General features: G+C 39.8%; 1 protein-coding gene and 1 non-coding gene across 2 annotated transcripts in view; both read right to left on the reverse strand.

Moving 5' to 3' along the window:
- Positions 1 to 74, reverse strand: Trnak-cuu (transfer RNA lysine (anticodon CUU)). Its single transcript has one exon. It is a non-coding gene; the product is annotated as a tRNA-Lys (tRNA).
- A 6,958-nt stretch (positions 75 to 7,032) lies between these two features.
- Positions 7,033 to 24,344, reverse strand: part of LOC131920851 (ATP-binding cassette sub-family G member 3-like) — a 46,276-nt gene continuing 28,964 nt past the window's right edge. Inside the window, exons 12-15 of the mRNA XM_059275312.1 lie at positions 21,654 to 21,808; positions 10,223 to 10,312; positions 9,330 to 9,415; positions 7,033 to 7,239 (exon numbers count right to left, since the gene is read on the reverse strand). Of these exons, the coding sequence (XP_059131295.1) occupies positions 7,086 to 7,239; positions 9,330 to 9,415; positions 10,223 to 10,312; positions 21,654 to 21,808 (485 nt within the window). The 3' untranslated portion in view covers positions 7,033 to 7,085. The remainder of the gene's footprint in view (positions 7,240 to 9,329; positions 9,416 to 10,222; positions 10,313 to 21,653; positions 21,809 to 24,344) is intronic.

A 24,344-nucleotide genomic window follows, 5' to 3' on the forward strand; every position in this document is an offset into this window, starting at 1 on the left:
TGCCCAACGTGGGACTCGAACCCACGACCCTGAGATTAAGAGTCTCATGCTCTACCAACTGAGCTAGTCAGTGTAGTGTGTGTGCAGCCTCGGACATCTAAGGGCATCACAGATTTGTTATTGCTTAATCTTGGGTGTCTGAACGCCACTTGTCCCTCTAAAAAGTTGGGGGATGCCGACTACTCGGGGGTCGTGTAACTATTAGCATGCCAGAGTCTCATTTGTTATCAGAATTAACCAGACAAATCACTCCACCAATTAAGAACAGCCATGCACCACCACCCACGGAATCAAGAAAGAGCTATCAATCTGTCAATCCTGTCTGTTTCCGGACCAGGTGCCCACGTGGCAAGAATCCATTAAAAACCACTTGGCTTGGCTTGGCAGCAGGTCTGGTTTCCCACCTGAGTGGCCCGGCTACCTAACTCGGGCCCAGCTCGGCTTAGGTTTCAGGCCGGACTGACCTTAGCCCCAAGTGGTTACCCGCAGCTGGAGCTACTTGCTTAAAGCCAGTGCTACAAACAACTCAGGCCTGCCCTGCTGAACAGGGCACCTGCCTGTAAAGCCAATGCACGTGGTTGGAGCTTAAGGAAGCCGGAGCCCAGGCTTGACTTGGCTCAAGCGGGAACACGTGGCTGGATGCTGGATTTAAGCTTTTAGCCAGAACTTGTGACTTGTGGCTACGCTTTCTCTCCTCTCTCTCTCTCTCTCTCTCTCTCTCTCTCTCTCTCTCTCTCTCTCTCTCTCTCTTTGGGTTCACACCTTGGACACTAGGTGGCTGTTTTGAAATTCCCTCAGATTTCTACTGTTCTACACAGACTTGGTAAGTAAATTAAGATATCAGATATTTTAAAGGGAACTATTTAAAGGATAATTTTTTTTTTTTCGAGACAGGGTTTCTCTGTGTAGCTTTGCACCTTTCCTGGAACTTGCTTGGTAGCCCGGGCTGGCCTCAAACTTACAGAGATCCACCTGGCTCTGCCTCCTGAGTGCTGGGATTAAAGGCGTGCACCACGCCTGCCTGGCATTTTTTTAATGTGGAATTTTTTTCCACATTAAAAAAATGGGTTTTATGTGTACATTGGAAGAAAATTGGGCTTTGTTTGAAATTTTAGGCAGTCTGACAATGGAACAACTACATGAGAAGATTAATATTGACCGAATTATGCACTTCATTACTTTTCTTATCCATATTTTGCTATTTAAAAAGATGGTCAATTTAATTGCCAGGATAAAAGTTTTAGAAAAACCTTTAAACCTGTTAAAATGAATTATAGAGAAATTCAAATTCAGACAGAAGAAGTTAACAGTGAAGTTGTTTAAAGATTGGATCATAAGGTTACAGAAAGAAAGCCTGTTTTCACACAATCACCCTTAATTTATCCGGTACCTGTGCAGCAGCTACCTGGTCAAGAGAATGTACAAAATACTTGGATTCCAGTTGAAATGTTAGACTTATGAAGATTTAAGGAGGCAATAGTATCTTATGGCATACATTCCCCATTTGTAAAGCAAATGTTAAACTCCTGGTCAACATATAATAAGATTATACCACAGGACTGGTGGAAGCTGGCATAGGCTGTTCTGGAACCCAGACAACAGCTGCAGTGGCAAATGTGGTTCAAGGAGGAGGCTAAAAATATAGAAAAACAATGGAGGGATAAAAAATACAAGTCTTCCAGGATCAGCTTATTGGAGAAGGCCAATATGCTTCAGTACAAACATAATGTTTATATGATGTTCAAAACCTAATTCTATGTTGAATGGCAGCCTTGAATGCATGGGACAGAGTTGAGGAACCAGGAAAAAAAAACTGAGTCATTTACAAAGGTTATACAGGGCCCAAAAGAATCCTTCACAGATTTCTTACAAAGATTGACTTCAGCAGTACAGAGAGTCATCCCGAATTCAGAAGCTAGTCAGATAATAATCGAATCTTTGGCCTTTGAGAATGTGAATAAGGCATGCAAAAGAATAATCAGGCCACTAAACGCAAGATCTGCACTCTTGGAAGATTGGATTAGAGATACAGTTAATGTTGAGGCTTATGTCCATGATAATATGTGGGTAGGAGAAGCAATTTCAAAAGGTTTGAGGAATGTTAGATGTTTTGGATATGGAGAGCAAGGACATTTGAAAAGGGACTGTAAACAGGTCATTCCTAGAAACAATGTTTCTTCAAAGAACAATGGCAATGAAAGCCCCTTCCTTCTGGAATATGCAGAAGGTGTGGTAAGGGAAACACTGGACCAACGAATGTAGATCAACAAGGGACAGGCAAGGTAATCCTTTGCCTCAGTCTTTGGGAAACTCCCAGAGGGCCCTCAGGCAGGGCCCCACAGTGAATCCAGTTCAGACCTTTTCTGCAGTCATAGAGGATACCCCTATTCAGAGCAATTAAATAACCAAATGCCTATTGGAATGAACTCAGAGTAATGGAACAACTGAGACAGAAATAACAGATTCAGGAGAAACCATAAAGAAAATTTTTTGGCAAACGTCTATAAATGAACAAAGACCAAAATTAACAATAAAAATAAATGGTGTTTTGTTTTCTGGTCTGGTAGACACAGGTGCGGATGTTACCATAATTGCACCAGAATTTTGGCATCCAACTTGGCCTCTTCAGGAGGTAAACGTTCAACTGTTAGGAATTGGAACATTATCTCAAGTGAAACAAAGTGCAAGATGGCTTGAATGTATAGGTCCAGGAGGACAGAGAAGAAAATTAAAACCATATGTGGCTAACATAGCTATGAACCTGTGGGGTCAAGACCTGTTGCAACAATGGAATACTCAGATTAACATCCCTCCAACCTCAGAAACAAATCATAAACTAGCACATGTTTCTGAGAGAAATATTAGAAGATATTATTCTAATGAGTGGTCCATCCATATTATACAAGAACAGGGCACAACAGCTGATGATCTTCCAAAGACATCAACAGCTCTACCTTTAAAATGGTTAACAGACAAGCCTGGATATTATACACAAGAGTTACTCTTTTATATTTCCAATTTTTATTTTAAAAATTTGAGAATTCCATGTATGTATCTAACACATTTCAGCCATTCTCATTCTCTTCCACCTTTCTTATATCCCTTCCAACCCCTTCAAATACCCCTCTTTACAATTCCCTTTTTCACATTCATATATTTGGATTTTGTCTTGTGACCCACAAAGTTTAACCATAGCTGTCTGTGTGACCCTGGGTTTTAGAATATCCTCTGGAGCCTAGTTGGCTCTTCTATGAGTATGTATATGAAATCAATGACTGCCTCTCTCCCATAATCTGCCAGTACCAATAGTTCAGCAGAATGGAGTATGGTCCTGTTGAGTCCCTCTCTGACCCTTGCTGTGCTGAGGAGGAACACAGTCTTGTGCAGGTAGCTATAGATGTTGTGAGACAGACCATGGTTGCAATGGCTGTGTGTGTCCTGCCCACAATATAGCATTTCCAACCTTTCTTCTCATCTTCTGGCTTCTATACTCTTTTCACCCTTCTTTCATGGTGTCCTAAGCTTTAGAGGGGGTGGAAAGGTGTCCTGTTTAGGGTTAAGCACTCAGGTGTCACTTACTCTGGTACCTTGAGCAGCCATGAGTCTCTGCATTCACCACAGTTCATTACATGGGAATCTTTTCTGAGTAATGCTGGCTGTAGCATTTGTCCATGAGTGTAAGTATAACTATTTGAAGACAGTTTGCAATCACATTTCTTTAAATGACTGTAGAAAATTTTCACCAAAGAACCTAAGACCCCAGTTGCTGTTTCTTTGGCTGGATTTACATGAGTATTGAAATCCCCTCCAGTGCCTGCCCTGAGGAGATTTCTCCCAGATTTCTGGGGAAGACACTCCAAGTGGTAGGGATACTAATCTGGGGGATATCAAATGAATCTACTAACATGAGACTCTTTAGTCCATTCACTTTATTCCTCTGAGACAAAATTCTATCTACACAGCTTCAATTCTATTCTCGTACTTAGCTCATCTCTGTCCCTTCTCCTGTCCTCTCATAGTTCTATCTAAGTTCTTTCCATCTTGTTCTAATCTGTCTTTGTTCCTCTTCATTTCTTCCCTTCCTCTTCCTGTGACCCATCTCCATATACCTACAATCAGCAATACACTGGCTCTGTCACTTTCTGGTCAGGTGGGGTAAGTCTGCTCAGTAGCTAGGAAACCTGCATCATAGCTTGAATGCATCTAGCATGAAAAAGCCCTTTATTTTCTGAGTTAATTGTTGGAGGGGAAGTCTAGTGGTGCAATTTGGATTGAAGAAGAAAGGAGGGTCTGAGCTTAATGCACAAGAAACAAAGCTATGTACCTAAAATCTACCTAGCCTAGGCAGTGTCTCCATATAGATACTTACCTTAATTCAGAAGACTAGCATGTAGTCTTGAATAATTGTCTATTTGCATTTTGTCCTTGGATGTTGAGAGGTATCTCAGATAAAATTAACTGTTAGAAATTCTTAGAAGAAAAATTAATTGGGAAAGCTACCATAGCATACAAGAGAATCATTGCAGGAACCGGCTAATACATATATTAGCTAATATCACCAAGCTAATATCACCAAGACTCCTTGAGGCTTGACTTTATTCTCTGGAAGAACTCTGCTTCTTCAGGTATTAGCCTTTGATATAGTTAGTTGAATTCCTGCTTCATAGTTCTGTGGCCCACAGCACAGGGGTTAAAAAGGTTTGCTGCTGTAGAAACCAGCCTTCAGTGCCTCAGGTATTGAGGGGAGCCAAAGAGTCGTAGGACTAATCATTCCATTGACTTTTCTATCTGAGGGAGTAAAACTTATTTCTCTCAGGCCAGCAAAAAGGAAAAACATACACACACACACACACACACACACACACACACACACACACACACATCTCCAACATGTCATATCTCATATATGGTGCTGATGGATGGCAATCCTTCAGCAGGTCAGAGAAACTGAAGAGGAGATGCAGATCAGGTGAATACTGAACAGACAAACAGACACATTAGGACTTTCCCAAGGGTCAAAGCTTAGATCTTCATTTTATTGTTGTTTCCATTGCTTGTTTTACTCTAACCTTTTTCTGTTCTGTTCTTCTACCCTGACGTTTCTCTTCTTTCTCTTTCCTCATGACTTCCTTCTCATTACTTCCTAATGACTTCCTTCTCACTATTTCCTGATATCTTCCTTCTCACTACTTCCTGATGACTTCCTTCTCACTACTTCCTGATGCCTTCTTCTCACTACTTCCTGATGACTTCCTCCTCACTACTTCCTGATGACTTCCTTCTCACTCCTTCCTGATAACTTCCTTCTTACTACTTTCTGATGACTTCCTTCTCACTACTTCCTGATGTCTTCCTTCTCACTACTTTCTGATGTCTTCCTTCTCACTACTTCCTGATGTCTTCCTTCTCACTACTTCCTGATGACTTCCTTCTATACTACTTCCTGATGTCCTCATTCTCACTACTTCCTGAGGACTTCCTTCTCACTATTTCCTGATGACTTCCTTCTCACTACTTCCTGATGACTTCCTTCTCACTACTTCCTGATGACTTCCTTCTCACTACCTCCTGATGACTTCCTTCTCACTCCTTCCTGATGACTCCCTTTTACACTACTTCCTGATATCCTCCTTCTAACTTCTTTATTTTTTCCCTTACAGTTTATATGTCCCAGCAGAATCTTTTAAGCAGTACAAAAATGACAATGTAGTTACAATCTATTTTTAAGTGAATGTTTACAATGAATACAAGTAAAAAAAATAACATGTTTCCCATTTCCCTTATATGATTAAACATTTTACACATTACAGGTTAAAAACAAATTGTCTCCAAGTACCCACATACTGGTAAACATTTATCATTTAGGATTCTCAGAGATCAGGAGCCTTTCAGTCATAATTGCTAACACAGACAGTAGTTTTTATAATTGCCAGGAAAACAGATAACTAGTTTCACTTTTCATATTTTAGAGTTCTATCCAATTATCATAAGTTACCATACAATTCTTTGTTTTCTAGTTACATGAAGTATTATTTAAAGCTTTGTTTTATCTATGATGCACTCCAAAATCCATGAACACATATCTCAATACCCAAAAGATTGTGAGCTAATTCCTCAGACACAATTGTTTTCTTTAATCATTCACCTAAACCACAGTCCATAGGCTCCTCAAGAGAAACTCCTAGGTCCCAGCTGATGACACCTCCTTGTCCTATTTTCTATCCTATGCAGCCCCTGCTTTATCAGGGGTGGGGGTAACCCTATATCCTACTTTACCTATAATAATTTTCCCACTAAAGTAACCTCTATCGTAATCCCTTACTACATGTGTTAAAAACCCTTTATCATCAAAATTCTATTTAAACTACCACTATTATTGTATAAATCATTACTTCAGTTAAACAGTACAGGTCAAAAGGAAATCATTTTCATAATAATCCATAGGAAAAATGCCCAGTAGAATGAGATATTTCCATAAGATAAACATAAACATTAAAGGCAGTAGGTATTCCCCCACCCCCATTCACAAAATTCATTCCAGAGAAAAAAATGGCAGCAGCAAACCCATGAAGGCACAGCACTAGCAAGAGACATTCAGAAGCCAAAGCCCCCAGGGCTTTGCCTATCCAAGATTCACCCATCAGTACCTTGCATTCTGGTGGGCCAAACTCCTGAATTCAAGTCCTACCTGCTGCTCCTATGACATGACCACCAGCTGTAGTGGGTAGCCATTCCAGCTTTGATCTGGAAGTTCCAACCCCCATTGAGACTTCGGCAACTGTCACGCCTACAAGGCCGGGCCAAGGGAGGTGCCTGGAGACCTGAGATCTGGATGGGCAGCGCACTCACTCGGTTCCGGGACCTTGGACGGTGAAGGTGGGCCAAGCAGAGCTCCAGAGAACACTGCTGGACTGTGATACACCTTCCCTAGACCCTGCGACCTACCTATCTCTTAACTTGTAAGTTACGCCATTAAATAAATCTCCTTTTAACTACGTGGAGTGGCCATAATAATTTCACCAATAACCAGCAGAGTTTTGATTTTTTTAAATGTCAGATTAATTCAAAGAAAGTGGAAGAGTGACTTAAAAATGTCTCTTTTTCTTAAGAGCTAATAGCTTCACATAGGTAATTGATAAAAAGATAATCATTATACAAGATAAGGCCACGTGATTCTTCCAGAAGCCCCATGATGAGAGATCGATGCCCTGGATCGTCAAGAATTCTTCACCAGTACATCTGTAATTCAACACACACAAAAATATGTCAAAGTTTATTCAGTACATTCACTGATTATTCCTTTTAAAAACTCATAGTTTCAACACATCATTAAAAATTTCTTCTTTATATTTAATTGGTAGTAGTAATGTTATACTTACAAATTTGGTATATATTATGTCAATCTAACCTACTTATATTAGGTCACTTTGTTAATTTCAAAAATCATCCAAAGAGGCATAGTTATCACATCTATTTAAAAGCATAGAGGAAGTAGGCTCAGTAAACTAGTCCGAGTTTATAGAGTCACACTAATATCCAACTTAGTAGTCTTCATTGTGTCATTCATTTCTAAATCTACAATGCTGCCCTCTCCTCTAAGGGCAAAGGCATGGATGAAGGACTTGTTTCTCCCGAAGTGGAAAACCTCAGCTTCCTAACAACACGCAGACACTCTAAGAGATCAAAGTTTTGTGCAATTCTGCTGACTCAGTAGACAGTCATGCAATAAACACAGCATCGAATTCTAGACCGAGGACCAGAGGAGACTAAGGGTTTCTGCCAGGAGTCAGTCAATTCCTGTCAGCTCTTCTACTAAGGGAGCATGACAACCAAGGATGCTCAGCTATGGAACATCCCCAGTAGCCCATGGCTACAGACAGAGCCTGGGTAGCAGTTGGAGTACAACAGGATGCAAGGCCCTGACACAGGTTAGAAAAGGTGCTGCTGCTAAAAATTCTGGATGTATTACAATCACCACCTGTGTGTCTCCATCTCTGTCGGTCTCCATCCCTGTGTGTTTGCATCCCTGTGTGTCTCCATCCCTGTGTGTCTCCATCCCTGTGTGTCTCCATCCCTGTGTGTCTCCATCCCTGTGTGTCTCCATCTCTGTGTGTCTCCATCTCTGTGTATATCCATTCCCTTGTATTTCTTAGGATTTGACAGTTCTCAAATCTACTGAAAGGGCAGATTTCTTCTTCCTCTTGTGAGGATAATCCTTTTGTGAGTATGAGGTCTGTGGATGGCCTGTCTCTGGTTTCACTTTACCCATCTCCATCCTTCTGACAAGAAACTGGTAAGAAATTTGTATTAGAAGGATGCCAAACCACACCAGGAGAGAGGAGATTTTTGAAAATAAGATATTCCCCATACTTGTTTTCTTATCAGTAATTCAAACACAATTTGGGTTACTGCTATTCATTATTATTTTGAAAATCCATGAGAGATTTAGCATATCAGCATGTTCCTATCTCATTTATCTATCAAAATCAAATCAATGAGAGCAATTGTAAAAAGGGAAGTTATTGAAACTTTAAAATAATACACTTTAATTTTATTAAAAATATTTTGTTTCGCCGGGCGGTGGTGGCGCACGCCTTTAATCCCAGCACTCGGGAGGCAGAGGCAGGCGGATCTTTGTGAGTTCGAGGCCAGCCTGGTCTCCAAAGCGAGTTTCAGGAAAGGCGCAAAGCTACACAGAGAAACCCTGTCTCGAAAAACCAAAAAAAAAAAATTTGTTTCTATTTTAATGGTATTAGACAAAAATGATTTTTCCTTCTCAACATACTGAACTACATGTTTCTTTCATTGCAGGTCATATCCTCTGATAGGACATTTTCACACACAAACACACACACACACACACACACACACACACACACACACACACACGCCTTTAATTTTTTTGAGGTCTTCTAGAGTGTGAGGCAGAGGGAAGACCCTGAATGCTTGCAGGCAAAGCTCTGTCCTTTTGGTCCTTGCTGCTCTGATGTTCTTGGGCTCTGCTCACAGGTACCATAGTCTATACATGTAGAAACTGTATGCCCTTGTTAACTATCAGAGCAGCCTAGGTCAAACTCAAATGTTCTGAAACAAGGAACTCAAATCCACAATCAAGACATCAAAACCATTTTTCAAAGGCCCCAAAGAACCCTTTCTGCACATTCTACATCATAGAGCAGTAGGATCAAAACACATCCATATGTGCATTGGTTACAATGATTCTCTCTGGGGAACCAGGAGAGGACAGAGTGCTAATCCTGAAAGTATGGGTTTTCCTTCTAAGTGTAGCAGCATCTCTGTTCCCATTATGACACTGAACTCAAGCTTACATTACATAGTTCTGACATCTTCTGACTTCTGCTGTATTATGTTCTGTACAGAAGTTTTGTCCCAGGAATTCATTGTGCAGCAAAGCCTGTAACACAAACAGGAACAGGGAAATGCAAATAGTTTAACATTTCCAAAAGTTTCCAAAAAAATAAATACAACTATAAATTGAAATTCAATCTTGACTGTAATTTGCAAAAAAAAAAAAATTAAATGAACAAACCCTTACCAAGTTCAGTCTACCCAGCAAAGCAGTGCCCCTCCCTCACACTCAGGAGGCTTAGGATTGAAATGATGGTGCTTCCCAACTACTAAGAGGTGGACTCTCTAACCAGATTACCTCAGGCACCTCCTTCTCTTATAGATAACCATGTAAACACTGTAATTAAAACAATACTATGATTTATACTAACAATATTTCTTGCTTCTTTTTATCAAAACCAGTTGAGATTATGTGAGTAAGAAAGTCTGTTAAGACACACTTTACTGCAGAGAAAGCTTGGCAAAGCCAATATGGCTACGAGTATTGCATGGTTTCTATTTCTTTTAATTTCTTGATATAAACTATATATCTTAGTTCCTGATCCTTTCATTATTTCCTTATTGGGTATAATCACAACTATATGCTTTTCATCATATCATCTATGTTTCTTCTTTACTCTGGGATTTTTCTCACTCTTTATTTCCCTTAAATAACATGTGACTGGGGAAAAACCCAGATGACTCACTGACCTTTGGCTAGAATTGACAGGAAAGTTCTCATCTTTTGCTCTTGGAAGGAAAATCCTGGGCAGCTGCTGGTTAGAGATTACAGCTGGGGAAAGGACTTGGTTGGGATTCATTTCAGTTGCTACAGTTGGAGACCCCAAGTACAGTGACCGACAGGACAACTTACTGTAAATCCATAATGAGGAATGTTGAAGTACTGAATCCACGAAAGTTCAGGTAGTGAGATTCCTGAATATAGTGACATACCTGAGAAAAACTATGAAGAACAAAACCATGAATTAGAACCAGTCTATTGACTAAGAATTCTAGACAAGTTCCTCACTCTTCAAGACCCCTTCATCCTTCTGACCATTTCTGCTCAGACCAGCTTTTATTTTATTTTTATTTTTTATTAAGAAATTTTCTACTCACTCTACATACCACCCACAGATCCCACTTTCTCCTTCCTCCCACCCCCCAGCCCTCTCTCCCAAGCCACCCCACATCCCCACATCCCCCAAATCAAGGTCTCCCATGGGGAGTCAGCAAAGCCTTGCACACTGAGCCTAGGCAGGTCCAAGCCCCTTCCCAATGCACCAAGGCTGTGCAAGGCATCACACCACAGGCACTGGATTCCCAAAAGCCTGCCCATGCACTAGGGATGAAACAGATCCCGATCCCCCTGCCTGGGTGTCCCCCAAACAGTTCGAGCCAAACAATGGTCTTTCATATCCAGAGGGCCTAGTCTAGTCACATGGGGGCTCCACAGCCACTAGTTTACAGTTCATGGGCTTCCATTAGTGTGGCCGGCTCAGACAAGCTTTTAAATGAAAACATTCTTTCATTTAACTCTATACAGAATTCTTCTTCTTCTTCTTCTTCTTCTTCTTCTTCTTCTTCTTCTTCTTCTTCTTTTTCTTCTTCTTCTTCTTCATCTTCTTCTTCTTTTTTTTCCAAATCCAAGGCTCTTTGTGGTTTTTAAATAAGAACCTGCCACCCCACTCTGCAGGAGCCAAATCTACCTATATTTGTTATGAGCATTATTTAAACTTTAAATACTCCCATCCTACATATTTAAAATCCTCTTTAGATTCTTATAATATCAAATTTATTTAGTTATATAGTTTATACTGCATAATTCATGAGATGACGACATTCAGAGCACAAGAATCATTTGTTTTATATATTTTCAATATATGATTGGTTGAATCTTTGACAATATGACAGGCCAACTGTAGTGAATATTCTAATAAAATTGCTGCTATCTAAGAACACATGCTAGAAGAACACTGTCTTGGCTCATTTTATATCAACTTGACATAAGCTAAATTCACTGGGGAGTGGGGACCCTTAAGACAAAAGAAATGTCTGTAGGGAGGAGCTTGGTCCTACCTCAACTTGATATGCCATGCTTTCTTCAAGCCCATGGGAGGCCTGCCCCTTTCTGAATGGAGAAGGAGGTGGAATGGATGGGGATGGGGTAGGCATGAGTCAGGGGGAGGGAACAGGAGGAGAGGAAGGAGGGGACACTGTAGTTGGTATGTAAAATAAATGAAAAATGTTAATTAAATAAAATAAAGTTACCAAACAAAATGTCTCTATAAAATCGTCTGTAGGCTAGCCAGTAAGACATTTTCTTAACTAGCGATTGATATGACAGGGTCCAGACCATTTGTGGGTGTAACCATCCCTGGTCTGGACACCCTAGGTTCTAAAAGAAAGCAGACTGAGTAAGCCATTAGAACAAGCCAGTAAGCAGCACCCCTCCATGGTCTCTGCCTCAGCTCCTGCCTCCAGGATCCTACCTGCTTGAGTTCCTATTCTGATTTCCTTCAGTGATGAACAGTGATATGTAAGTGTAAGTAAGCTAAATAAATCATTTTCTCCCAACTTGCTTTTTAGTCATGGTGTTTCCTCACAGCAATAAAAACTCTAACTAGGACAAATACTGAACACTATATACCCACTTCTACTTCCAAGAATTAATAAATCATGTTATTTATAAGTGTTTTGACTCTCTATTCATGACTTTAGGAATAATTTTGGATTCTATGCAATCCTCATCAAAATTCCAATATAATTCAAAGAAATTGAAAAACAATACTAAATTTCACATGGAAATACAAAAGACTCAGATTAGCAGAACAATCCTGAATAAGGAAACTGCTAGAGGTATCATCAACCACTGGGGGTATCACTACCCATTTTTTGAAAGAATCCATCCCAGTGTTGTGTGATGAATAATTCATCTTCTCTATGGATAAGAGGCTTTCAGTGGGCCTACCTGCATGTCTTGGAATAAGAGCAACAGACTCTGGAAAATTTTACCACCCCATGTGTCCTTGTCTCATAAAGAGGGTAACATGCCATTTTCTCTTTTAGGACCACAGTCCCATGCTGTGGGATGGTCTGTATGGCAAATGTGTTGCTGATTGGTCAATAAATAAATCACTGATTGGCCATTGGCTAGGCAGGAAGTATAGGTGGGACAAGGAGGAGAATAAAGCTGGGAAGTGGAAGGCTGAGTCAGAGAGACACTGCCAGTCGCCACAATGACAAACAGCATGTGAAGATGCCGGTAAGCCACGAGCCATGTGGCAAGGTATAGATTTATAGAAATGGATTAATTTAAGCTGTAAGAACAGTTAGCAAGAAGCCTGCCATGGCCATACAGTTTGTAACCAATGTAAGTCTCTGTGTTTACTTGGTTGGGTCTGAGGCTGTGGGACTGGCAGGTGACAGATTTATCCTGACTGTGGGCCAGGCAAGAAAACTCCAGCTACAGTCCCATTCAAAGGAAAAGGATACTTGAGCCTGGGGATGTCCTTCCATGCAAGTGTAGCAATTGCTCCTTGGGCACATGCACTGTATAGTTAACACAGTTTACCCAAGTATTCAATTTGCTACATTAGTTTTATAAGCACATTATCAAAAGTAAAAACAAAGTGAACGCTAATAGCACTATGTCCTTTAGGTAATGAGGTATTGTTAGGTTCCTTTTGAGGATTAATTTTAAAGACTGCATGTAGCCAGTAAGACTCCTGTGGACAAGCCTGCCCACCACCAACGCCCATCGGACTCTGTAATCTATAAACCCCACTCACTCCACCAAACTCGCCCATCCTCTGAGACTGCAGTTGCTTCCTGAGACATAGACTCTGCCAGCCCAGATTGGACCGAGAGGTGAGTGACTGTTTTCCTAGCTGGTCACCCCAGTCTCTAGGCCCTAGGTCCAAGGACATAACCTATGCTCCCTTAACCCCACCCAATGCAGCCTCAGTTGCAGGCCAGCAAACAAGACTCCTGCAGACAGGCCTGCCTACCACCACCCCCATTGGACCCTGTAATCTATAAGCCACACTCCATTCCCCAAAACTACCCATCTCCTGAAACATCAAGGGCTCCCTGAGACAAAGACTTCACCAGCTCCAGTTGGACCAAGAGGTAAGTGATAGTTCACTTAGATAGTCACCCAAGTCCCTAGGTCCTAGACTGGAGCACAACCCCTGTCTTCTTAACCCACTCATTGCAGTCCCAGTTGCTGGCCAATAGGTAAGACTCCTGCTGTCAGGGACTCTGTAATCTATAAGCCCTACCCCATTCCCCAAATCTACCCATCCCCTGAGACTTCAGTGGCTCCCTAAGACACAGACTCCACCAGCTCTAATTGGACCAAGAGTGCCAATTGGACCAAGAGAGGCTCCCTGAGAAACAGACACTGCTTGCACCGACTGGAGGAAGTGATAGGTAAATGCCAGTGCAAGAATACATTCAACAACATAAAGAACAATATGGCACCACCAGAACCTAGCAGCTCTACAACAGAAAGACCTGAGCATCCCAATGTAGAAGAAAACAACATTAAAAAATAACTTTATGATATAACACCAGTAGCACAGACACTGAGAGAAACAATTAATAAATGGGACCTCTTGAAACTGAGAAGCCTTTGTAGGGCAAAGGACATGGTCAACAAGAAAAAACGACAGCCTACAGAATGGAAAAATATCTTCACCAACCCCACATCTGACAGAGGACTGATATCCATAACATATAAAGAACTCAAGAAATTAGACATCAAAATACCCAACAGTCCAATTAAAAAATGGGCTATAGAGCTAAATGGAGAATTCTCAACAGAAGAAGCTCAAATGACTGAAAGACATTTAAGGAATTGCTCAACATCATTAGTCATCAGGGAAATGCAAATCAAAATGACTCTGAGACACCATCTTACATCTGTCAGAATGGCTAAGATCAAAAACACTGAAGACAGCTTATGTTGGAGAGGATGTGGTGCAAGGGAAACATTCCTACATTGTTGGTGGGAATGCAAATTTGTACAGCCACTTTGGAAATCAATATGGCACTTTCTTAGAAAATTGGGAATCCATCTCCCTCAAGACCCAGCTATACCACTCTTGGGCATATACCCAAGGAATGCTCAATCATACCACAAGGACACATGCTCAACTATGTTCATATTAGCATTATTTGTAATAGCCAGAACCTGGAAACAACCTAGATGCCCTTCAACTGAAGAATGGATAAATAAAATGTGGTACATATACACAATGGAGTACTACTCAGCAGAGAAAAACAATGACATCATGAGGTTTGCAGGCAAATGGATGGAACTAAAAAAAATCATCCTGAGTGAGGTAACCCAGACTCAGAAAGACAAGCATGGTATGTACTCACTCATAAGTGGATACTAGATGTAAAGCAAAGGATAACCAGACTGCAACTCACAACTCCAGGGAGGCTACCTAGAAAGGAGAACCCTGAGAAAGACACAGGCATTGCCCAATGACAGAGAAATGGGTGAGATCTACATGAGCAAACTGGGTGTGGGAGGAGGTTAATGGAGGGCAAGGGTCGGGGGAAAGTGAGCTTAGGGGATCAGGAGGTCCCAGCTGGATCAGGAACAGAGTAGGAGAACAAGGAAAGAGATACTATGATAAATGAAGACCCCATGGGAATGGGAAGAAGCAGAGTGCTAGAGAGGTCCCCAGAAAGCCTCAAAGATACCTCCACTGTAGACTACTGACAATGGTCGAGAGAGTGCCTGAGTTGATCTACTCTGATGATTGTATGGCCAAACACCCTAACAGTCATGATAGAACTCTCATCCAATGACTGATGGAAGCAGATGCAGAGATCCATGGCCAAACCCCAGGTGGAGCTCCAAGAGTCCAACCGGTGAGAGAGAGAAGAGGGATTATATGAGCAAGAGATATCGAGACCGTGATTAGAAAAAGCACATGGACAAATAGCTAAACTAGTGGAAACACATGAACTGTGAACCAATAACTGAGGAGCCCCCATGGAACTGGGCCAGGCCCTCTGGATAAGTGAGACAGTTGATTAGCTTGAATTGTTTAGGAGGCCCCCAGGCAGTAGAACCAGGACCTGTCTTTGGTGCATGAGCTGGCTTTTTGGAACCTAGGACCTATGCCAAGACACTGCTCAGCCTTGGTGTAGGGAGGAGGGGACTGGACCTGCCTCAACTGAATCCACCAGGCTGGGCTGACTCCCCAGGGGAGACCTTGCCCTGAAGTAGGTGGGAATGGGGGGTGGGTTGGGTGGGAAGGCTGGGGGTGGGCGGAGGGAGGACAGAGGAATCCGCAGCTGATATGTAAAATTAAATTAATTATAAAATAAAAATATTAAAAAAATAAAAAATAACTTTATGAAGATGATAGAGACCTTTAAAGAGAGAATGAAAAATTCCCTTAAAGAAATCAAGGAAAACACAAACAAAAATTGGAAGAAATCACTAAATTCCTTAAAGCAAGCCAAGAAAACCAAGAAAAAGCAATCAAACAGATGAAGGAAACAGTTCAAGACTTGAAGTAGAGGCAATAAAGAAGACACAAACTGAGGGAATGCTGGAAACAGAAATCTGAATAAATGAACAGGAACTACAGATGCAAGCATAGCCAACAGAACACAAGAGAATTTCTGGCATTGAAGATATGATAGAGGAAATAGATTCATTGGTCAAAGGAAACATTAAAGCCAACAAAGTCATAACACAAAACATCCAGGAAATCTAGGACACCATGAAAAGACCAAACCTGAAAATAATAGGGATTGAAGAAGGAGAAGTATACCAGTTGAAAGGCACAGAAAATATATTCAACAAAATCATAGAAGAAAAATTCCCCAACCTAAAGCAGAAAATGACTATGAAGATACAAGAAGTGTACAGAAAACCAAATAGACTGGACCCAAAGTAAAAGTCCCCTCACCACATAATAATCAAACCACTAAACATACAGAATAAAGAAAGAATATTAAGATCTGCAAAAGAAAAAGGCCAAGTAACATATAAAGTGCAGACCTATCAGAATAACACCCAACTTCTCAATGGAGACTCTGAAAGCCAGAAGGCCCTGGACAGACATTATGAAGACACTTAGAGACTGCAGATGCAAGCCCAGACTACTATACCCAGCAAAACTTTCTATCATCAAAGATGGAGTAAACAAGATATTCCATGACAAACAAATCCAGCCCTATAGAAAGCACTAGAAGGAAGATACAACCTAAGGAAGTTAGATGAATCCATGAAAACACAGGCAAGAGAAAATCCCACACCAACAAATCCCAAAGAAGAGAAACACACACACTACCACCCCAAAAATCACATGAATTAACAATCACCAGTCATTAATATCCCTTAATATCAATGGAATCAATTCACCTATAAAAAGACACAGGCTAACAGAATGGATATGAAAACAGGATCCATCCTTCTGCTGCATACAAGAAACACACTTCAACTTCAAAGACAGATACTACCTCAGAGTAAAGGGTTGGGAAAAGATTTTCCAATCAAATAGACTTAAGAAGCAATCTGGTGTAGCTATCCTAATATCTAACAAAATAGGTTTCAAACTAAAATTAATCAAAAGAGATCAAGAGAGACATTGCATATTCATCACAGGAAAAATACATCAAGATGAAGTTTCAATTCTGAATCTTTATGCCCCAAATACAAGGGCACCCACATATATAAAAGAAACATTACTAAAGCTTAAATTGTACATCAAACCCCACACACTAATAGTGAGAGACTTCAACACTCCACTCTTACCAATGGACAGGTCTGCCAGTGTGGAGGCCAAAACTACTCAGAGCCAGATAATCTGAGCTTCCTTTATCCAGTATGGCAGCATAAGGGGATGATTTGACCACAGGTGTGGTTACCAGGTATTTGGAAGGGTCTACACTTGGCTATACAATGTGCTTTGATCTTGCAAGGGGAAGGTCTTTTGCCTCTCCCCTTGGCATGTTATAAAAAGCCTTTTGAATAAACAGAAAAGGCCATTGGATACTGACCCAGGTCCTCCTGAAGCTATCCCATGTTTCTGTCTTTTTTCTCATTGTTGAGGTCTCTCTTTCCATCTGATATTTTCTTACCCCTCTCTCCTCCTAAGAACTATAGAATAGGTGGAAAAGGTGGGAGCTGGACTCCCACAGACTCCCACATGCCAGACAGAAACTTAACAGAGAAATAAAGGAACTAACAGATGTTATGACTCAAATGGACTTAATAGATATCTACATAACATTCCACACTAACACAAAAGAATATACGTTCTTCTCCGCACCCCGTGGAACCTTCTCTAAAATTGACTACATACTCAGTCACAAAGCAAATCTCAACAGATACAAAAAAATTGGAACAACCTTCTGTATTTTATCAGACTACTATGGCTTAAAGTTAGAATTCAACAACAACACAAATTACAGAAAGCCTACAATCTCATTGAAATTGATTAATGCTCAACTGAATCACCAATGGGTCAAGGAAGAAACAAAGAAAGAAATTAAATACTTCCAGGAATTCAATGAAAATGAATGTACAACATACCCAAACTTACAGGACATACAAAAGCAGTGCTAAGAGGAAAATCATAGCTCTAAATGCCTACATAAAGAATTTGGAGAAATCTCACACCAGTGACTTAATAGTACACCTGAAAGCTCTAGAACAAAAGAAGCAAACTCACCCAGGAGGAATAAATGCCAGGAAATAATCAAATTGAAGACTAAAATCAATAAAATAGAAACAAAGAGAACAATACAAAGAATCAATGAAATTAGAAGTTGGTTCTTTGAGAAAATCAATATGATACACAAATCCTTAGCCAAACTAACCAAAAGGCAGAAAGAGAGCATCCAAATTAACAAAATCAGAAACAAAAAGGGAGACACAGCAATAGACGCTGGGGAAATCCAGAGAATCATCAGGTCATACTTCAAAAACATGCATTCCACAAAATTGGAAAATCTAAAGGAAATGGACAATTTTCTGGATAGGTACCACATACTCAAATTAAATCAAGACCAGATAAACAATTTAAATAGACCCAACATCCCTAAGGAAATAGAAGCAATCATTAAAATCTCCCAACCAAAAAGAGCCTAGAGCCAGATGGTTTCAGCACAGAATTCTACCAGAATTTCAAAGAAGAGCTAATACCAGTACTCCTCAAATTGTTACACAGAATAGAAACAAAAGGAGCATTCTCAATCTCTTTTTATGAGGCTACAGTTACCCTGATACCCAAACCACACAAAGATGCAACAAACAAAGAGATGTACAAACCAATCTCCCTCATGAACATTGATGCAAAAATACTCAGTAAAATATTGGCAAACCAAATCCAAGAACACATAAAAAAAATCATGTACCATGACCAAGTAGGCTTCATTCCAGAAATGCAGTGATGGTTGAACATACAAAAGTCTGTTAATATAATCCATTATATAAACAAACTGAAAGAAAAAAAAACCACACGATCATCTCATTAGATGCTGAAAAAGCCTTTGACAAAATCTAACACCCCTTCATGATAAAGGTCTTGGAGAGATCAGGAATGCAAGGAATATATCTAAACATAATAAAGACACTACAATATACAGCAAGCCAACAGTCAAAATCAAGTTAAATGAAGAGAAACTCAAACTGATTCCACTAAAACCAGAAACAAGACAAGGCTATCCATTGTCTTCATATCTATTCAATATAGTACTTGAAGTTCTAGCTAGAGCAATAAGACAACGAAAGGAGATCAAGGGGATACAACTTGGAAAGGAAGAAGTCAAACATTTGTTATCTGTAGATGATATGCTCGTATACATAAGTGACTCCAAAAATTCTACCAGGGAACTCCTACAACTGATAAACACCTTCAGTAAAGTGGCAGGATACAAGATTAACTAAAAAAAAAGTAGCTCTCCTATATAGAAATGATAAACAGGCCGAGAAAGAAATCAGAGAAACATCACCCTTTACAACAGCCACAAATAATATAAAATACCTTGGGGTAACTCTGACTAAGCAAGTGAAACACCTGTATGACACAAACTTTAAGTCTTTGGAGAAAGAAATTGAAGATATCAGAAAATGGAAAGCTCTCCCATGCTAATGGATAGATAGAACCAACATAATAAAAATGACAATCTTACCAAAAGCAATCTACAGATTCAATGCAATCCCTATCAAAATCTCAACACAATTCTTCACAGACCTGGAAAGAGCAATACTCAACTTCATATGGAAAAACAAAAAACCCAGGATAGCTAAAACAATCCTTTACAATAAAGCAACTTCAGGAGGCATCACCACCCCTGACATCAAGCTTTACTATAGAGCTATAGTAATAAAAGCAGCTTGGTATTGGCATAAAAACCAACATGTGGACCAATGGAATGAAATTAAAGACCATGACATTAATCCATACACCTATGAACACCTGATTTTTGACAAAGAAGCCAAAACTGTACAATGGAAAAAAGAAAGCGTCTTCAACACATGGTGCTGACATAATTGGATGTCAACATGTAGAAAATTGCAAACAGATCCATATCCAGTAGTGGATAGGGTGCCTGAACTGGCCTATCTAGGTAATCAGATTGGTAAATACCCCAACTATCATCATAGAGCCTTTATCCAGTAACTGAGATGGAAACAGCCAAGCACCAGGCTGAACTCTGGGAGTCCAGTCGAAGAGAGGGAAGTGAGATTCTATGAGTAAAGGGGGTCAAGACCATGATGCAACTGCAAACCAAGTGTTCAAGTCCCTGAGCCTTAGGGGACAATTCTCCTTCAAACTTCCACAGGGAAGGATTTGGGAGGAAGAAAATGACATGGACTTTATCAAGACACTTTGTGTGTATTTAAGAATCTCTAAAACAAAAGTTAATTAATAACATTTATTGAAGATTTACATTACTGAATGGCCATAAATATATGGCCATATTATATAGGAAATATAAATAAAACTTAGTACTTTCTCAAAGACATGCATCTGCTATTGCCAAGCTACAGTATGCTTTTACAATAGCAGAAAGGATATGAATGTTAACACACTAAATTAATTGTTATATTTACTTGATGTGCTTCTTGGGAAAATGTGGAATCTGGTTCCATTTATCAGTTGATTTATTAACATTAAGTGTGTAATTTACATGTATGAAAGACTAAGACTAGGTAACCAATTACAGACAGATGAGCAGAAGTAGCTAATTCAGGAGACTGATTACTATTAGGAGTCTGGAATCTTCCACTATTTCTAACACTTTTCAGATTACAAGTGAGTCCTAAGATAGTTTCCTCATGCTGAACACTTACATTGATCATTGTTGTAGAATATTATTCTAAGATGTATTACATTTGTTTATGCTGTGGAACATTTGCTTAATGATGCAAAGATGTGTTGCATTCTTTTACATTGCATTTGTTTAACTCTGTGAAGCTGTGTTACTTTGCCTGTCTAAAACATCTATTTGGTCTAATATAGTCTTGAATGGCCAATAGCTTGGCAGGGAAGGATAGGTGGAACTGGCAGACAGAGAGAATAAATAGGAGGACAAATCTGAGATGATAGAGGAGCAAGAAAAGAAGAAGAGGACAGTATGGGCAAGCCAACCTGCCACCCAGTCACCCAGCCAGCCATAGAGTAAGAGTAAAAGTAAGATACACATAAGTAAGAAAAGGAAAAAGTCCAGAGGCAAAAGGTAGATGGGATAATTTATGTTAAGAGAAGTTGGCTAGAAACAAGCCAAGCTAAGGCCAGGAATTTATAAGTAATAATAAGATTCAGTGTGATTTATTTGGGAGCTGCATGGCCGGCCACCAAAAGAGCAAAGAGTAAAGAGTGAAAAACAACCAACTACAGATCATGACCTTTGCTTTCCCATTAGAGATGACTGAATAAACCAAATCACCTCTGCTGTGGTTAAAACAGCAGGCAAAACTCTCACACCAGCATGAAAGGAAGGCTGCAATCTGCCTTCTTGTGGGAGGAAATCAACCAATCATACCACTTTCTTGAAGTTCCAATTTCTTATGGTTTTGTAAAATGATCCCAATAAATGTCTGGTAAGAGCTCACAAGAAAGGACATTTTAACCATATCATAGTACTTACATCAGAGAGTAGCCACAAAGCCTAGGAGGAAAGGTTGCTCTTTTTCTCCTACAGATCATAATAAACTTTAGCATAAGGCCTCATGTCCTAAGTACTGACGTGTCAAGCATGTACATGTTTCAGAAGGAACACAAGGAAAATTTTCCCCTTAGAAAAACACAATTCATACTCACCAGCATGAACATAAAGTAGATGCCAACAGATGCTGTTGGTATAGCTACTGTATTCTCCCCTGCCCCTGTAGACAGTGATAGGGAAGTGGCAGAATAAGCCAACATCATGATGGTAAATAACATAGTGAAGAAACCCTTCGCATCTGTTTTCACTCCTTAGAAAGAAAAAAGCAGGGTCAGTTCATCTACTAAGTCAAGAGAATTGTACATATTTCAAATAATACTTTAATAATCAATGACACTAGCAACAGTTTCACAGCCACCCAACTATTCTGGGTCTCCAACTGCTACCAAATGATGTGTATGCTGAGAACCAAACTTGGGGACTTTGGAGGAACAGCGAGTGCTCTTAACCAATGAACATGTCTACAATCCCATCATATGGTTTTATTTTTATATTTGCCACAAAATACCTTTCCATGTAATACCTGTTCTCCTTTATATATAATTATGGTCAAATTATAAGATCCTGACATGGAGATCTACAGGCAATACTACTGGCCAAAATATTACTGCATTCTCTTACAGGAGAATCAGCAATAGAACATACTCATGTCCACATTTCCCTGTGCTTATTATAATTGCATTATTAATAAAATTGGGATCAGGATGTGCTGATTAGTATTTTATAAATTTAACACAAGCTAGGTCATATTAGAAGAGGTAACCTCAACTAAGAAAATGCTACCATTAGATTGGTCTGTAGGCAAGCCTGTGGGGCATTTTCTTGATGAATGATTTATGTGGGAGGTCTTAGACAACTGTGGATGATGCCATCCCTAGGCAGCGGGTCATAGGTTCTATAAGAAAGCAGGCTGAGGAAGCCATTAGGAGAAAGCCAGTAAGCAGCACTCCTCCATAGCCTCATTTCCTGCCTCCAGATTCCTGCCCAGATTTCCTGCCCTGACCTCTTACTAGTGGCCATGTAAGAGGAGCAGCAGGTGGCAATTGAAGTTCAAGGTGTCAGCCCCCGAGGAAGCAACACCCTGATGGGTGAATCTTGGACAGGCAAGTCTCCAAGACCAAAGACCCCACAATGTCTTTGCTTCTGCTGTGCCTTTACATGTTTGCTGCTGCCATCTTTCTCTGGTATCTTGCATGATGTGAATGGGTGTGGGGAGATCCCCACTGCCTGTAATATATTGTATTTATCTCACGAAAACATTCTGTTCTACTGGGCATTCTAACCTGTGGATTATTATGAAGATGATTCTTACCTAATCTCTACTGTCTAATTGATAATAATAATGTTAGTTTATGCAGAGTTTTGATGAATAAAAATAAATACAAGAACATGTTACACTGCTAGAGGTTATGCATTTCACCTAAGAAGCTGCATAGATCACAGTTCAGGTTAATGATTAAGGAAAACCATTGAGTCCCCAGAAGCCAGGCTAGCTCTAATTCTCTTAAGGCTAAACAATGGAGTCACAGGTTTTGGTGTGCATCATTAGCTGAAACAAAGCCTTAAAATAACTTCAGGTTAGATCCAGATGTTTTGATAATAGCTTTAAGATGAAAAATCCCAGAAAACAATCTAAAGTTTAGAAGGACACATAGCTGAGTTATAGATTCATTGGCTTAGGGTCAAAAATACGAAGCAGCCTGATTATTGTTAGCTGACATACTTTCCTTGCTATGTTTAGTTGGTGATCAAAAGTGATGATTAATTCCTTGTGCTGATTTTTGCCCTCAACCTCCTGATATAAGAAACTGTTGATGAATGGGTATGCACCCCAAATATTTAAATTAGAGCTGACTGATTCTTTTTCATTTGTAAAAGTTTAGGTTTGTGATTCTTTTAAGATTATTTATAAGATTATCTTTTAAGATAAGTAATAAAGGAATTGGCCCTTTCTTTGTAACTGCAAAATGTAGCCTGTCATCAAAAGACCTGACTGAGAAAAATATCTTGCTTACCTACACAGTTAATCTATAAAAAGTTGCTTGAGTATGAATGCACATAGATTCTTGGGATAATTTGTTTTCACCTAAAGTATTTAAAATGTTTAAACATATAAGGGATATGGAAAATATGCTGTCTTTTACTGTTTTGTATTCATTGTAATCATTCACTTAAACAGAATGTAACCACATTGTAATCTTTATATTGCCTGAAAGATTTTGCTGCAGTATATAAGCTGTAAGAAAAAGAATAAAGTTAGAGTTAAATGTGCTAGAAGGAAAACATCAAGAATGAGAAAGTTAGAAGGAACTAGATGGGAAATATCAAGAATATAGGTAGAGTTAGAAGGAAATCATCAAGAATGAGAGAAGGAAATCACCAGGCTGGGGGATGGGCTGGGGTGGAAGGCTCGGGGGAATGGGAAGAGGGATGAGGTGGGGGGGGGATCTGTGGTTGGTATGTAAAATGAATAAAAAATTTCATATTGAAAAAAGAAAAAGAAAAAAGATAGAGCTAAATGGGCTAGAAGGAAAACCATTAAGAATGATGTTTGTCTTTTCCTCCATTTCTTTAAGGGAATTTTTAATTACCTATTTAAGGGCCTCTATCAACCTCATAAATTTAATTTTAAGGTCATTTTCTTCTGCTTCATCTGTGTTAGTATATTCAGGTCTTGCTGTTGCAGAACCACTAGATTCTGGTGGTGCCATATTGCTCTTCAGGTTGTTGAATGTATTTTACACTGCCATCTACCCAACTGAGTTTGGGGTAATTATAGGTACAGG

Source organism: Peromyscus eremicus, chromosome 10 (genome assembly GCF_949786415.1).
Source record: "Peromyscus eremicus chromosome 10, PerEre_H2_v1, whole genome shotgun sequence".
Lineage (NCBI taxonomy): Eukaryota > Metazoa > Chordata > Mammalia > Rodentia > Cricetidae > Peromyscus > Peromyscus eremicus.